Genomic DNA, 17,797 nt, shown 5'->3' with positions numbered 1-17,797 from the left:
AGTGGATCGTCATTGTGACCTGACATGAGTATTTAAAAGGGTTTTTTGTTGCAAATGTTGCTCTAATGTTGGAGGGTTAAATGTTTCCACTTTTTTTTTCTTCCACTACTCCCAGATTAAGGTGTGGGATGGTGTGATGCAGCAAAGCTTTCTATATACTGCCTCAGTAACACACCCAACACTAGTCTGGAGGAGCACTCCTTACTGCCGCATTGTGATATTGCTCTGTCCTACACCAACCATCCTGTGGCTCTTCCGAATTATGGGAAGTGTTATCATGGACTTCAGCCCAACATACACTATGAAATCATTTGACAGGTTCAGAAATGCGGCACAATCTTGAATATGCCTCCCACCGCCATCCCATGGGGAAATGTCTTATCGCATCTGTTTGATGCATCTCCCTGACATTTGGGCTTAAAGTTAATTAGGCTGTAAGTGCATGGGGAGTCATGCGTGTGACCCTATATGCTGCTGCTTTGTGGCATGGCACACTACTATAGCACTGTGCCACCTACTGCACTGCCCTTTTCTCATGGCCTGTTTATATTGAGTTGTTCTGGAAGATCCTCTTGATGTCTGCCAGTTTATTCAAGGAGTAGCTGAGCCACACACATCAGGAAAGTCCTAGCTTAGATCTCTGTTCTATGCTGGTTACATTAATCTTAGTTAGGGCACTGGTGGGAGTACCACTGTTGCCCTGGGTTAAGGAGGGGATAATCGGCCAGGATTCCTGCTCCTGATCATTACGCAGCGAGTCCTATTGGAAACTGCAAGTGCATGCAGATGTCTGGTGGGTGCAGGATTGGGCTCAATTGAGATGCCTCCTGTAGATGAATAGCCTGCCAACACAGAATTACTTCGAAACTACAACACAGAAATAGCCCGTTTGGCCCAACCAGTCTGTGTCAGTCTTTATCCTCCACACCAGGAGTTGTTCTAACCCCATTTGCCTGCCCTGTTCCAATATCTCTTTATTTTCCTTTCCTTCCACCACCTATCTAACCTATTTTTAAATGTTGACATGGTCTCTGCTTCATTCATTAACTCCAATAGTGCATTCCAAAGCCGCACAACCCTCTGTGTAAAAACAAAGTTTCTCCTGCTCTTTTTGTCCGAAAACTCTTTATGTTTAATCTTGCATCTATGTCCCCTCATACTAGACCCTTTAATCACTGGAAAAGAGTCTGTTTCTTTCTACTCTGTCCCATCCCTTTGTAAGTTTTATAACCTTTATCAGATCTCTCACGGACGAAAACTGCCCTAATTTTTAAAGTTTTGCTGTTGAGACTCTCATTTGAGAAATGGCCACTTGAGAAAGATACCAGCAAGCAAGCCAGAAGTTGACACCATCTGGAGAGGTAGAGGGAGAAAGTCAGTGGGGAGGGGAGAATATTGAAGCTGTTCAATGATATTGATCACTGACTCCTGGTGCTACAGGGCTACGGAGATTGTGTCCTCGGTGGAACTGGTGAGCAGTAAACTCAGCCCGATGGTTTCTTTATTGCAGTGCTTTCCAAGGACAGTCCAGAATCGGCGAAATGAGCCAGAGCTTTGAGTTACAAAAAAAAAAGCAAACCGATTTTTAGGAAGGGAAGGAAGTGGTACCTGGCAGTGGGCTGACTTGACGCACTGCTGCACTTTCTTTGCGACTGTGTGATTTACATCAAAAATAATATCCATTTCAAATCACTGCACCTTTGATGAAGTAAATCGGGAAAGACTCTGGGGGCGAAATCGGTCTTTGGTGCAAGCGTAAAATGGGCGAGAGCAAATCGGCAGCCGGTTTTACACTCTGCCGCATTTTGTTTTCTCTTTGACTTCAATGGAAAAGAAAACGATGAATGGTGTAAAATGGGCCTCTGATTCGCTCGCGCCCACCTCACACTTTCTCCAAAGACCGATTTCACCCCCAGAGTCTTTCCCGATTTACTTCATCAAACGTGCAGTGATTTGAAATGGAAACTGTTTTTGAGTTGTGACTAGAGGGTATACATTTTAAAATAAAGCATAACATGGGCATCTAAGGGTTCAATATGGCAGGTGGTGTGCACTGGCGCATTCTGCGCTGGAAGTGCGCTGCTCATCATATTGGATAGGGCTGCTCCGTAGGCGACCAGGGTGTGGGCCTGAAACTGGGGTTAGGCCTATTGCATATGCAAATCGGGGCCTAACATCTGTTTCAGATTCCTTTTCCGAATTGGACTGCGAATGACCGTAGCTTGTGCCGTGAATGCTGCGGTCAGTTTCATCAGGCTCTCCGCAGCCAAACCAGTGGTCCTTAAAGCTGGAGACTGCCACTCAAAAAGTATGTTTAATGTTTTCTTCATATCTTATTGTGGAGCTGGGTGTGCTTCTCCCAGCTCCACATTGAAACCACAGGCCGCTGCCGGCCATTGCTTACCCCCTCTCCCAATTGCCTCCTCCCCACTTCCCCAAGACTCTTCTGAGGACCTCGACCGGCATCCGAGCCAGCCAATCTTGCTGCCCCCCTCGCAGCCGATGACCTGCATCAAGAGGCCGTGAATGGGCCCTGCAGCTCGCTGGTACTATCCGAATGAGGCCGGTGGACCAATTTGCCTTGGTCCTGCCGCCGGCCTCAGTAGGCATGCACAGCAAGCCCTGCACCGCGATCCTGCCCCGAATCGGGCGCAATCCAATTTCTAGGTCTGTTTCTGTTGCTGTACATTGGTAAAAAGAAATGTTTTCTGCAACGAAGGAACTGTTTTCCTTTTGGGTAGCTGATGCGGTCCTTTGGAAATTAGGACAAAGTGTCCCAAGGAATGTTAATATTTGCAAGGGAGTCTCCCAAATAGCGGAAAACCACTGATCTAACGCATACTTGTCTTTGGCCTGGTTGGGGGGTTGTCTACCTCAGGCATTTGGCAGTCTCAGAGAAGCTTTCCATTCTGATGTCTTGTGCGTTGTCAGCGTTTATCTGAAGGGTGAGAGCAAAGGCTTTTTGAACTTAGGATTATTTGAATTTTCATGAGTTTAATCTGGATTCAGTGTTTATATTGACTGGGAAACACATCCCTTTGCACTGCTATTGAGTTATGAGCTGATGTGTAGATATATATTACCATTCTCCTAAATTTATGCTTATTTAATTCTGGTTGATAGGCTGTAGAAAGTTATTCCCCTATGGAGCCGTGTTTAATTTTTTTGAAATGATTTTAAAATTGCAATTTGTGCCAAGACTCATACCACAGGAAAATAAAAGGGGGGAGTGCTTGGTGCAGATTGAACGACACACAATAAGAACCAGATGCTGAAGTGCTTTATGATTGCATGATGTTGCATTCCTAAAAATGTTCCAGTATTCATAAAACAGTAACCCTACAGCAATGTTTATTGAGGAGGATTTATTTTTATTTTACTGCTTAATTTTTTTCAAAATTCAAATTAATAGTTCAAATGGTCCCATGAAATGTACCAAAAAGCATTTGTTTCCAAACTGGGGGACCCCTGAGCCAAGGGGAGCCTTGGAGGTCCTGGGGACGATATCGGTGGTGGAGAGGGCCACTCCTTAATGATAAAGAGCTGTAATTATTTAACTGGGTTTGCAATTGGGCTCATTCTTTCTGAACCTAAACCTCACCCCTCAACCAATTGCAACCATAAGAGATCTGCACCTCGGAAACACCCCCACTGTGTCTAACACTATTCACCACCCAAGAGAGTGCGAAGGCAAACTAATCTCAGGCAAAACTCGTCCACAAGGAGGAGCCCAGGAGAGATATGGAAATCATTCATTCACCAGATTAGTGTTTACTTTATAGAATCCGAGAATCATAGACTCATACAATACAGAAGGAGACCATTCGGCCCATCGTGCCTGTGTCAGCTCTCTGAAAGAGCTACCAATTAGTCCCACTCCCCTGCTCTTTCCCCATGGGCCATAAGACCACAAGACCCGAAGAGATAGGAGCAGGTGTAGGCCATTCGGCCCCTCGAGCCTGCTCCGCCATTTAATGAGATCATGGCTGATCTGATTTTTACCTCAACTCCACTTTCCCGCCTTTTCCCCATATCCTTTGACTCCCTTGCTGATCAAAAATTTGTCTAACTCAGCCTTGAATGTATTCAATGACTCAGCCTCCACAGCTATTTGGGCTAAAGAATTCCAAAGATTCATGACCCTCTGGGTGAAGAAATTCCTCCTCATTTCCGTCTTAAACGGGCGACCCCTTATTCTGAGACTATGCCCCCTAGTTTTAGATTCCCCCATGAGGGGTAACATCCTCTCAGCATCTACCCTATCGAGTCCCCTCAGAATCTTGTATGTTTCAATAAGATCTCCTCTCACTCTTCTAAACTCCAATGAGTATAGACCCAACCTGTTCAATCTTTCCTCATAAGACAACCCTTCCATTCCCAGAATCAACCGAGTGAACCTTCCCTGAACTGCCTCCAATGCAAGTATGTCCTTCCTTAAATAAGGGCACCAGAACTGTACGCAGTATTCCAGGTGTGGTCTCACCAGCACCCTGTACAGTTGTAGCATGACTTTCCTGCTTTGATACTCCATCCCCCTAGAAATAAAGGCCAATATTCCAATTGCCTTCCAGATTACCTGCTGCACCTGTATGTTGACTTTTTGTGTTTCATGTTCAAGGACACCCAGATCCCTCTGAACTGCAGCATTTTGTAGTATTTCTCCATTCAAATAATATTTTGCTTTTTTATTTTTCCTCCCAAAGTGGATGACTTCACATTGTCCCACATTATATTACATCTGCCAAATTTTTGCCCATTCGCTTAACCTGTCAATATCCCTTTGCAGACACATTGTGTCCTCATCACAACTTGCTTTTCCACCTATCTTTGTATCATCAGCAAATTTGGCCACAAGACACTCTGTTCCTTCATCCAAGTCATTGATATATATTGTAAATAGTTGAGGCCCCAGCACTGATCCCTGCAGCACCCCACTAGTTACAGATTGCCATTTTGAAAATGACACTTTTATCCCGACTCTTTGTTTTCTGTTAGTTAGCCAATCCTCTACCCATGCCAGTATATTACCCCCAACACCATGAGCTCTTATCTTGTGCAGTAATCTTTTATGTGGCACCTTATCGAATGCCTTTTGGAATGGGCCTACTAATTTTTTCTTTTTAAGTATATATTTTTATTCGTACCTCTGTGAGGAATCTCCTTGCCTCCACTCAATACTTCCTATGATAGGGTGAAATCAGAGATTCACCTAATGGGGGCTTGCGGTTGTGGACTTGTACTCTGTCACTTTGAGGTACCTTGTGACAGAGCACCAACTCATCACCATGTACTTCCCCTCACCCACCCACCCTTCCATTCTCCTACTTCACGAATTTTATTGGGTTTTGGTCACTTAAAAATATGAAAGCTTTGAATACTGACTTTTTGTTGTTTCACAGTGACTATGATCTGTCCAGCATAGTTGAATCTGACAGAATTAATCTCATTCTGTTGGTCATCTAGTTGTTTTGGGGTCTTTAGCCAAGTCGGTTAAAAGTGTGTAGGGTGATTTAGTGACACTAACAGTGCTTGGCTGTATTTCACCAGATTGCCATTTACTACATCTTGGGCACGAGGTGTTTTTTCAGTCTAGCTCTTCATTCAATCCAATTGCTTATCAGCATGGATTCTACAAGCAAGTTCATTCCATCTCATGACTAATTTGACAACTTTCAGACCACTGTGACACAAGGTTGTGAATAGCATTGATGCAAGATGCATTTAGCCACCATTCTACTTGGTGTTTGTGACAATAATTAGGTATTAGTTAAATCCAATCACACTACAGAATCAATATTTTAAATGGCTACAGTTCAGAATCCTGTACCAAACTTATTTTGATACAGTGTCGGAAGTTTTGCTGGTTACACGATGCCATACATTACATGTGTAATTGATGTATCCATGTTTCAAGATAAGCCCAGGTGAGGCACTTGGATGCATTGGCTAGAAAGGTGAGCAGATCGTTGTTAAAAAGAGAACGAAGAAGTGGAAGTGGGGTAAAAAGTACTCTCAATACAGCTCTCTCTCTTTAACCCCCTCATATCAATACAGTTCTCTCTCTCGAACCACTCATCATCTCAATACAGTTCTCTCTCTCTTTAACCCCCCATCATATCAATACAATTCTCTCTCTCTTTAACCACCCATCATCTCAATACAGTTCTCTATCTCTTTAAACCCCATCATCTCAATACAGTTCTCTCTCTCTTTAAACCCCATCATCTCAATACAGTTCTCTTTCTCTTTAACCCCCCATCATATCAGTACAGTTCTCTCTCTTTAACCCCATCATATCAATACAATTCTCTCTCTTTAACCCCATCATATCAATACAATTCTCTCTCTCTTTAACCACCCATCATCTCAATACAGTTCTCTTTCTCTTTAAACCCCATCATATCAATACAGTTCTCTCTCTTTAACCCCCCATCATATCAATACAATTCTCTCTCTCTTTAACCCCATCATATCAATACAATTCTCTCTCTTTAAACCCCATCATATCAATACAATTCTCTCTCTTTAAACCCCATCATATCAATACAATTCTCTCTCTTTAAACCCCATCATATCAATACAGTTCTCTCTCTTTAACCCCCCATCATATCAATACAGTTCTCTCTCTCTTTAACCCCCCATCATATCAATACAGTTCTCTCTCTCTTTAACCACCTCTCATATCAATACAGTTCTCTCTCTCTTTAACCACCCCTCATATCAATACAGTTCTCTCTCTCTTTAACCACCCATCATATCAATACAATTCTCTCTCTCTTTAACCCCATCATATCAATACAGTTCTCTCTCTCTTTAACCCCCCATCATATCAATACAGTTCTCTCTCTCTTTAACCCCTCATCATATCAATACAGTTCTCTCTCTCTTTAACCCCATCATATCAATACAGTTCTCTCTCTCTTTAACCCCATCATATCAATACAGTTCTCTCTCTCTTTAACCCCCCATCATATCAATACAGTTCTCTCTCTCTTTAACCCCCCATCATATCAATACAGTTCTCTCTCTCTTTAACCCCCCATCATATCAATACAGTTCTCTCTCTCTTTAACCCCCCATCATATCAATACAGTTCTCTCTCTCTTTAACCACCTCTCATATCAATACAGTTCCCTCTCTCTTTAACCCCCCATCATATCAATACAGTTCTCTCTCTCTTTAACCACCCATCATATCAATACAGTTCTCTCTCTCTTTAACCCCATCATATCAATACAGTTCTCTCTCTCTTTAACCCCCCATCATATCAATACAGTTCTCTCTCTCTTTAACCCCCCATCATAGCAATACAGTTCTCTCTCTCTTTAACCACCCATCATATCAATACAATTCTCTCTCTCTTTAACCCCATCATATCAATACAGTTCTCTCTCTCTTTAACCCCCCATCATATCAATACAGTTCTCTCTCTCTTTAACCCCTCATCATATCAATACAGTTCTCTCTCTCTTTAACCCCATCATATCAATACAGTTCTCTCTCTCTTTAACCCCATCATATCAATACAGTTCTCTCTCTCTTTAACCCCCCATCATATCAATACAGTTCTCTCTCTCTTTAACCCCCCATCATATCAATACAGTTCTCTCTCTTAACCCCCCATCATATCAATACAGTTCTCTCTCTCTTTAACCCCCCATCATATCAATACAGTTCTCTCTCTCTTTAACCCCCCATCATATCAATACAGTTCTCTCTCTCTTTAACCCCCCATCATATCAATACAGTTCTCTCTCTCTTTAACCACCCATCATATCAATACAGTTCTCTCTCTCTTTAACCACCCCTCATATCAATACAGTTCTCTCTCTCTTTAACCCCCCATCATATCAATACAGTTCTCTCTCTCTTTAACCCCCCATCATATCAATACAGTTCTCTCTCTCTTTAACCACCCCTCATATCAATACAGTTCTCTCTCTCTTTAACCCCCCATCATATCAATACAGTTCTCTCTCTCTTTAACCCCCCATCATATCAATACAGTTCTCTCTCTCTTTAACCCCCCATCATATCAATACAGTTCTCTCTCTCTTTAACCCCCCATCATATCAATACAGTTCTCTCTCTCTTTAACCCCCCATCATATCAATACAGTTCTCTCTCTCTTTAACCACCTCTCATATCAATACAGTTCTCTCTCTCTTTAACCACCCCTCATATCAATACAGTTCTCTCTCTCTTTAACCACCCATCATATCAATACAATTCTCTCTCTCTTTAACCCCATCATATCAATACAGTTCTCTCTCTCTTTAACCCCCCATCATATCAATACAGTTCTCTCTCTCTTTAACCCCTCATCATATCAATACAGTTCTCTCTCTCTTTAACCCCATCATATCAATACAGTTCTCTCTCTCTTTAACCACCTCTCATATCAATACAGTTCTCTCTCTCTTTAACCACCCCTCATATCAATACAGTTCTCTCTCTCTCTAACCACCCATCATATCAATACAGTTCTCTCTCTCTTTAACCACCCATCATATCAATACAATTCTCTCTCTCTTTAACCCCATCATATCAATACAGTTCTCTCTCTCTTTAACCCCCCATCATATCAATACAGTTCTCTCTCTCTTTAACCCCTCATCATATCAATACAGTTCTCTCTCTCTTTAACCCCATCATATCAATACAGTTCTCTCTCTCTTTAACCCCCATCATATCAATACAGTTCTCTCTCTCTTTAACCCCCCATCATATCAATACAGTTCTCTCTCTCTTTAACCCCCCATCATATCAATACAGTTCTCTCTCTCTTTAACCCCCCATCATATCAATACAGTTCTCTCTCTCTTTAACCCCCCATCATATCAATACAGTTCTCTCTCTCTTTAACCCCCCATCATATCAATACAGTTCTCTCTCTCTTTAACCCCCCATCATATCAATACAGTTCTCTCTCTCTTTAACCCCCCATCATATCAATACAGTTCTCTCTCTCTTTAACCCCCCATCATATCAATACAGTTCTCTCTCTCTTTAACCCCTCATCATATCAATACAGTTCTCTCTCTCTTTAACCCCATCATATCAATACAGTTCTCTCTCTCTTTAACCCCATCATATCAATACAGTTCTCTCTCTCTTTAACCCCCCATCATATCAATACAGTTCTCTCTCTCTTTAACCCCCCATCATATCAATACAGTTCTCTCTCTCTTTAACCCCCCATCATATCAATACAGTTCTCTCTCTCTTTAACCCCCCATCATATCAATACAGTTCTCTCTCTCTTTAACCCCCCATCATATCAATACAGTTCTCTCTCTCTTTAACCCCCCATCATATCAATACAGTTCTCTCTCTCTTCAACCACCCATCATATCAATACAGTTCTCTCTCTCTTTAACCCCCCATCATATCAATACAGTTCTCTCTCTCTTTAACCCCCCATCATATCAATACAGTTCTCTCTCTCTTTAACCCCCCATCATATCAATACAGTTCTCTCTCTCTTTAACCCCCCATCATATCAATACAGTTCTCTCTCTCTTTAACCCCCCATCATATCAATACAGTTCTCTCTCTCTTTAACCTCCTCATATCAATACAATTCTCTCTCTCTCTTTAACCACCCATTATATCAATACAATTCTCTCTCTCTTTAACCCCCTTATATCAATACAGTTCTCTCCCATTAACCACCCATCATATCAATACAATTCTCTCTCTTTAACCCCCCCATCCTATCAATACAGTTCTCTCTCTCTTTAACCACCCATTATATCAATACAGTTCTCTCTCTCTTTAACCCCCATCATATCAATACAGTTCTCACTCTTTAACCACCCTTCATATCAATACAGCTCTCTCTCTTTAACCACCCTTCATATCAATACAGCTCTCTCTCTCTTTAACCACCCTTTATATCAACACAGCTCTCTCTCTTTAACCACCCTTCATATCAATACAGCTCTCTCTCTTTAACCACCCTTCATACCAAATCAGCTCTCTACGCAAAATACAAAATACCAATCAGCAAACATTCTATAAAGTGATTGTTTCCCCAATTGGTTCCAGGTGAGTAGGGTTGGAATAATTATTTTTGATCTGTGCATGCTGTCTCGGCCCTAAGCTCTGGAATTCCCTCCCTGAACCTCTCCGCCTATCTATACCTCTCTCTCCTCCTTTAAGATGGTCCTTAAAATCTACCTCTTTGACCAAACTTGGTGGCAGATTATCTTTGGTGGCTCGTCTGTTCACTTGTGGTTGTGGCACCCAAATACGATACTCACCATTTCAGGGTCACATCAATCTTGGTAATTGGTTGCCAAACATGTACATGTTTACCTAAGGTAGGAAAGTACCAGGCATGGAACTTATAATGTGTCTTTAGGATGAAGTCTACCAAAGGAGGGAGTGCAGTCCTGTTTACTACTGTTGACGACAAAGAAATCAAACACTCTGCCCCTTGTGTGGGATTAAGTGTCTTTCTTGGATGTACATCAAACATTCTATAAAATGGACTAGTGATTGTTTCCCCAACAAATTCCAGGTGAGCAGGGTTGGAATAATTATTTTTGATCTGCACATGCTGTCTAGGCCCGAAGCTCTGGAATTCCCTCCTTAAACCTCTCTACACCTCTCTCTCCTCCTTTTAAGACGCTCTTTAAAAATCTACCTCTTTGACCGAACGTTTGGTCACCTGTCCTAATATCTCCTTAATAAAAACAGAAAATGCTGGAAAAGCTCAGCAAGTCAGGCAGCATCTGTGGAGAAAGAAACAGAGTTAACGTTTCAGGTAGAAGACCTTTCATCAGAACTGAAAGATGTTAAAAGAGTTAAAGCTTTTAAGCAATTCCAGAGCCAGGGAAAGTGTGGGAGGAGAGGAAAAAACAAAAGGGAAGGTCTGCCATAGGGTAGAGGGCACAAGTGATTAAATGACAAAAGGGATAATAGAGCAAGGAAAGGAAGGTGATAATAGGAAAGGTTAAGAAACAACTGGAATTGCTTAAAAACTTTAACTGTTTTAACATCTTCCAGTTCTGACTAAAGGTCTTTGACCTGAAACGTTAACCCAGTTTCTCTGTCTTAGTCGCATCTGTTCTGACGATACCACCTTCCGCACCAGTGCTTCCAATATGTCCTCCTTTTTCCTCAACTGAGGATTCCCCTCCACTGCAGTTGACAGGGCCCTCGACCGTGTCCGTCCTATTTTCCGCACTTCTCCCTTCGCCCCTTCCCTTCCCTCCCAGAACCATGATAGGGCTCCCCTTGTCTTTACCTTCCACCCCACCAGCCTCCACATTCAATGTATCATCCTCCGCCATTTCCACCACCTCCAGCACGGTCGCACCACCAAACACATCTTCCCCTCCCCTCCCCTTTCAGCATTCCGAAGGGGCCGCTCCCTCCCCTATATCCTGGTCCACTCTTCCATCACCCCCAACATCCACTCTCCTCCCCAGGAGGAGATGCAACACCTGCCCCTTTCATCTCCTCCCTTCCCACATTCTAGGGCCCCAAATACTCCTTCCAGGTAAAACAGCGATTTACTTGTACTTCTTTCAATTTAGTATACTGTATCCGCTGCTCATAATGCGGCCTCCCCTACATTGGGGAAACCAAATGCAGATTGGGTGATCATTTTGCTGAATATCTCCACTCTGTCCACAAGTGTGACCCTGACCTGCCGGTCACTTGCCATTTTAATTCCCCTTCCCACTCCTACTCTGACCTCTCTGTCCTCGGCCTCTTAAACTGTTCCAATGAAGCTTAATGTAAGCTCGAGAAACAGCACCTCATCTATTGTTTAGCTGCTTTACAACCGTCCGGACTCGACACTGATTTCAATAACTTCAGATCGTAACCACTGCACTTTTTCGGTCATCTAGTGCTGGTAATGGTTCTGCTGCTGCCATTTACAGCTACTCCTGATCAATCTTTTGTTTCTTAACCTGTCCCATTACCACCCTCCTTGCCTTGCACCATCATCCCTTTTGTCATTTAATCACTCATGCCCTCCACCCTATCACAAACCTTCCCTTTTGTTCTTTCCTCCCATCCCCCCTCTTTCCCTGGCTCTGTACTTGCTTAAAAACTTTAACTCTTTACATCTTCCAGTTCTGACGAAAGTTCTTCGACCTGAAATGTTAACTCTGTTTCTTTCTCCACCGATGCTGCTGAGCTTCTCCAGCATTTTCTGATTTGATTTCAGATTTCCAGCATCCACAGTATTTTGCTTCTAATATCTCCTTATGTGGCTCGGTGTCAAATTTTCTTTGATAACGATCCTGTGAAGTGCCTTGGGATGTTTTACTATGTTAAAGGCGCTATATAAATGCGAGTTGTAGTAGTAGTAGTATTTGGAATGAGTAATGGGCCAGGCTGTACACAAACTCCTCAAGCACCGAGGAGTGTTTTTGCGTGTTTTTTGATTCCTGTGCTGAGTAACTGGTGTAACTGGTTTCATTTCTAGATTAAGAAGCAGCAGCAGGAGGTACTGGACTACCTTCAGGCCAACAAAATCGAGTTTGAAAAATGTGACATCGCAGTGAATGACGAAAACAAAATGTTTATGAGGGAGAATGTTCCAGAGAACTGCCGACCTGTAAGTGGAAACCCACTTCCACCTCAGATCTTCAATAATGACCATTATTGTGGGGTAAGGTGAACTCTCACAAACAGAATATTTCTCTTTTAGTAATTTGAGCTTTTTCTTGAAAATTAAAGAACTTTGCTTAACTGGCTGAAAATCTTTTTGAGGATTTTCACAGGCCTAGAAATGAGTGTTGGCAATATCAATGGACAAATGCTTAATGGGGTCACATCACCCTACCTTGATGATTTCCTGCCTTACTGGCATTCCCACACGCATCCTCCACTGCTCCAACACTGGGCTTCTACCTGTCCCTCAGCTCAACCACTGGCGGCCAATTAATCAGCCACTTCACTCCTGCCAACTGGAACGTCCTATCTAGTTCTCGCCATCTTGCAACCTCCCTCTGCACTTTCAAAAACTTTCTCAAAACCCTTCTCTTGGTCCCACATCTTAGCCCTCTTTTTTCCCCTCTCCTGCACAATGTCCAATCTTAATTTACCTCAATGTGAAGTGCTTTGAGATGTTTTCCTGTAAGTGAGGAGTGCTTTAGATCTGCAAGTTGTTGTACGCCATTCCTTTGCCCACTCTTTTAGTGGCAGTATTATCAAATTGCTGTTTGTGGGGCCTTGCTGTGCGCAAATTGGCTGCTACATTTCCTACATTACAACAGTGACTACACTTCAGAAATACTTCATTGGCTGTAAAGCTCTTTGGGATGTCCTGAGATCGTGAAAAGCGCTATATAAATGCAAGTCTTTTTCTTTCTTTCTTTAACATTAACCATTTAGCATTGATGTTAAGATAGCAATAGATGACTGTATGAACACATTCAGCTTTCACCCACTAATGGCGCCAAGACTGATTTCTAGGTAATGATCTCCCTCTTCACCATGTACTACGATCTATAATGAAGCATTATTGATTAAAACTGCTGAAATTATTCTGAATCTTAAAAGCTTATTATGTTTGTTCCTTTTAGTAACATTCTTAAACCAGAAACTAATGCTTTGGATTGAAAATACATGAGTGTCTTTCTGGTTAGTAATCTGTCACCAGCACTGCCGAGGTAAAACCTATAGAACCGAGCTTATTGCTGGTGCTAGTTTGGCGCTGGTTAACATTGATCAGGGAATGGTGATTCTAACCCGGTCAGGCTCCCGTGATTATCATGCGAAGTTGTTTGGGAATACTTTATGAAGAATTATTTATTATGGTTTTCCCCTGTAACTATACAGCTGAAGCTGCCTTGGAGGCTGAATGAACCTGAATCAAACAGATGCTGAAATAAAACTACTCCTCTAATTAGTTACTAAGAGACTGGAGCATTGTGATGTATAATAATAGGCGCATTAGTTAAAAGAGCTGTGCAGAGTCAGTGCGGAATAATATATGGGATTTTCATTATGGGTTTTCATTATGAGGAATGGTACTTTCTTTAAAAGAAACCTTTTGCTAATGATGCTTCTATGAAATGAAGCATTGATGATCAAAGTTGGAGGTCCAAAGAGATTTAGGGTTCTATCTACATAGATCATTAAAATGTCATGGACTGGTACAGGAAATAATCAAAAACGCTAATGGAATGCTGGCCTTTATATTTACAGGACTAGAATGCAAGGGGGTAGAAGTTGTGCTACAGCTATACAAAGCCCTGGTTAGACCACACCTGGAGTACTGTGTTCAGTTCTGGGCACCGCACCTTAGGAAGGATATATTGGCCTTGGAGTGAGTGCAGCGTAGATTTACTAGAATGATACCTGGACACCATGGGCTAAATTACAGGGAGAGATTACACAAACCAGGGTTGTATTCCCTGGAATTTAGAAGATTAAGGGGTGATTTGATCGAAGTTTTCAAGATCTTAGGGGGAACTGATAGGGTAGATAGAGAGAAACTATTTCCACTGGTTGGGGAGTCTAGGACTAGGGGACATAGCCTAAAAATTGGCCAGGACTTTCAGAGGTGAAGTTAGGAAACATTTATACACGCAAAGGGTGGTAGAAGTTTGGAACGCTCTTCTGCAAATGTCAGTTGATGCTAGCTCAATTGTTAATTTTAGATCTGAGATTGATGGATTTTTGTTAACCAAGGGTAGTAAGGGATATGGGGCTAAGGCGGGTATATGGAGTTAGGTCACAGATCAGCCCTGATCTCATTGAATGGCGGAACAGGCTCGAGGGGCTATATGGCCTACTCCTGTTCCTATGTTCCTCTGTTCAATGGTGGGCCCTGGGATTCTTTGTGGGGTTCTGATTCAACAACCTGTGCAATACACTATATAAGAACATAAGAAACAGGAGCAGGAGTGGGCCATACGGCCCCTCGAGCCTGTTCTGCTGTTCAATAAGATCATGGCTGATCTTCTACCTGAACTCCACTTTCCCACCCTATCCCTCCATCCTTTGACTCCCTTAGTGTCCAAAAAACTATCGATCTCAGTCTTAAATATACTCAGCAACTGAGCATCCACAGCCCTCTGGGGTAGAGAATTCCAAAGATTCACAACCCCCTGAATGAAGAAATTTTTCCTCATCTCAGTCCTAAATGGCCGACCCCTTATCCTGAGACTATGCTCCCCTAGTTCTAGACTCTCCAGCCAGGGGAAACAGCCTCTCAGCATCTACCCTGTCAAGCCCTCGAAGAATTTTGTACGTTTCAATGAGATCACCTCTCATTCTTCTAAACTCCAGAGAATATAGGCCCATTCTACTCAATCTCTCCTCATAGGAGAATCCTTTCAGCCCAGGAAACAATCCCGTAAACCTTTGTTGCACCGCCTCTAAGGCAAGTATATCCTTCCTTAGGTACTGAGACCAAAACTGTACACAGTACTCCAGGTGTGGTCTCACCAAAGCCCTGTACAATTGCAGCAAGACTTCCTTACTCTTATACTCTAACCCCCTTGCAATAAAGGCTAACATACCATTTGCCTTTCTAATTGCTTGCTGTACCTGCATGTTAACTTTCTGTGATTCGTGTATGAGGACACCCAAATCCCTCTGTCTACCGACATTTCTTAGTCTCTCACCTTTTTAAAAAAATTCTGCTTTTCTATTCTTCCCACCAAAGTGGATAATTTAACATTTCCCCACATTATGCTCCATCTGCCACCTTCTCACCCACTCACTTAACCTGTTTATATCCCATTGTGGCCTCTCTGCATCCTCCTCACAGCTTACTTTCCCACCTAGCTTTGTATCGTCAGCAAACTTGGATACATTACACTCGGTCCCCTCGTCTAAATCATTAATGTAGATTGTAAATAGCTGAGGCCCATGCACTGATCATTGCGGCACCCCACTAGTTACAACCTGCCAACCCAAAAATGACCCGTTTATTCCTACAATCCATTTTCTGTCCATTAACCAATCCTCAATCCATGAGCCCTAATGTATACAAATACATTCAAATTGTGGTGTTGCTAATGTGCACACTGCATCGTTTATAATTTCATTTTTGTCACCCGCTTTATCTCCATCTCCTTTGCCAACATCATAAGCCACTCCCTGACTAAGAGCGCGGACAGAAAACTTGCTCCCAGGCCTCAGTCAGTAATATTTCTTCAGCTGGACACTAAGTGTGTGCTACAATAGGTTTAAGATGAGCCCACCTGCCTTTTTCCATTTATGGTTATAACTAGGTGAAATTTTGTGCTTAAGAGGGGATTGTGATTAGGACGGGGATTGTGGTTCAGTGTGCCTGCACTGATTGGGGTGGAGATTGTAATTCAGTGTGCCTGCACTGATTGGGATGGGGATTGTAATTCAGTGTGCCTGCACTGATTGGGATAGGGATTGTAATTCAGTGTGCCTGCACTGATTGGGGTGGAGATTGTAATTCAGTGTGCCTGCAATGATTGGGGTGGAGATTGTAATTCAGTGTGCCTGCAATGATTGGGATGGGGATTGTAATTCAGTGTGCCTGCACTGATTGGGGTGGAGATTGTAATTCAGTGTGCCTGCACTGATTGGGATGGGGATTGTAATTCAGTGTGCCTGCACTGATTGGGGTGGAGATTGTAATTCAGTGTGCCTGAACTGATTGGGGTGGAGATTGTAATTCAGTGTGCCTGCACCGATTGGGGTGGAGATTGTAATTCAGTGTGCCTGCACTGATTGGGGTGGAGATTGTAATTCAGTGTGCCTGCACTGATTGGGGTGGAGATTGTAATTCAGTGTGCCTGCACTGATTGGGGTGGAGATTGTAATTCAGTGTGCCTGCAATGATTGGGGTGGAGATTGTAATTCAGTGTGCCTGCAATGATTGGGGTGGAGATTGTAATTCAGTGTGCCTGCACTGATTGGGGTGGAGATTGTAATTCAGTGTACCTGCAATGATTGGGGTGGAGATTGTAATTCAGTGTGCCTGCACTGATTGGGGTGGAGATTGTAATTCAGTGTGCCTGCAATGATTGGGGTGGAGATTGTAATTCAGTGTACCTGCAATGATTGGGGTGGAGATTGTAATTCAGTGTGCCTGCAATGATTGGGGTGGAGATTGTAATTCAGTGTGCCTGCACTGATTGGGGTGGAGATTGTAATTCAGTGTGCCTGCAATGATTGGGGTGGAGATTGTAATTCAGTGTGCCTGCAATGATTGGGGTGGAGATTGTAATTCAGTGTGCCTGCACTGACAATGAGTATCTTCTCTCTTTCTAGCACTTTGAAGCATTTTTCGATGCCAGAGAGAATAATGCCGTGTATGCATTTCTAGGCCTGACAGCTCCACCTGGATCAAAGGTTAGATTTAAAATAAACCTAGACTTTAATTCTGTTTCCACAAATGCATAAACCAGATTTTCTATGGAAGTAAGTGAAGGATTGTCTGTGGGCTCCAAATGAGCAACATCGAAATTATTGTCAGTGATGTTTTCATACATGTTAAATATGCCCCTATCAAATTTTCCCTCTTCACTTATTTGGCAGAAGTATTAACCCAAATAGCATGGGGAAGAATTTGATATGAGTGTGGGTAAGCATTGGAATCATAGAATGATGCAGCACAGAAGGACGTCGTTCGGCCCATCGTGCCTGTGCCGGCTCTTTGAGAGAGCTTTCCAATTAGTCTCACTCCTCTGCTCTTTCCCCAAAGCCCTGCAATTTTTTTCACTTCAAGTATTTATCCAAGTTATTATTGAATGTGCTTCCACCATCCTTTCAGGCAGTGCATTTCAGATCATTACAACTCACTCTGTAAAAAATGTTTTCCTCATGTCGCTTCTGGTTC

The 17,797-nt window shown here is 42.6% G+C and overlaps 1 protein-coding gene across 1 annotated transcript in view; it reads left to right on the top strand.

Moving 5' to 3' along the window:
• Positions 1-17,797, top strand: part of LOC137332864 (adapter SH3BGRL-like) — a 75,961-nt gene that overhangs the window by 35,544 nt on the left and 22,620 nt on the right. The window contains exons 2-3 of the mRNA XM_067996842.1: positions 12,449-12,634; positions 17,230-17,310. Of these exons, the coding sequence (XP_067852943.1) occupies positions 12,449-12,634; positions 17,230-17,310 (267 nt within the window). The remainder of the gene's footprint in view (positions 1-12,448; positions 12,635-17,229; positions 17,311-17,797) is intronic.

Source organism: Heptranchias perlo, chromosome 15, assembly GCF_035084215.1.
Source record: "Heptranchias perlo isolate sHepPer1 chromosome 15, sHepPer1.hap1, whole genome shotgun sequence".
Classification (NCBI taxonomy): Eukaryota; Metazoa; Chordata; class Chondrichthyes; order Hexanchiformes; family Hexanchidae; genus Heptranchias; species Heptranchias perlo.
The sequence above is the reverse complement of the archived record's forward strand: the minus strand, read 5'-3'. Positions and strand labels throughout refer to the sequence as shown.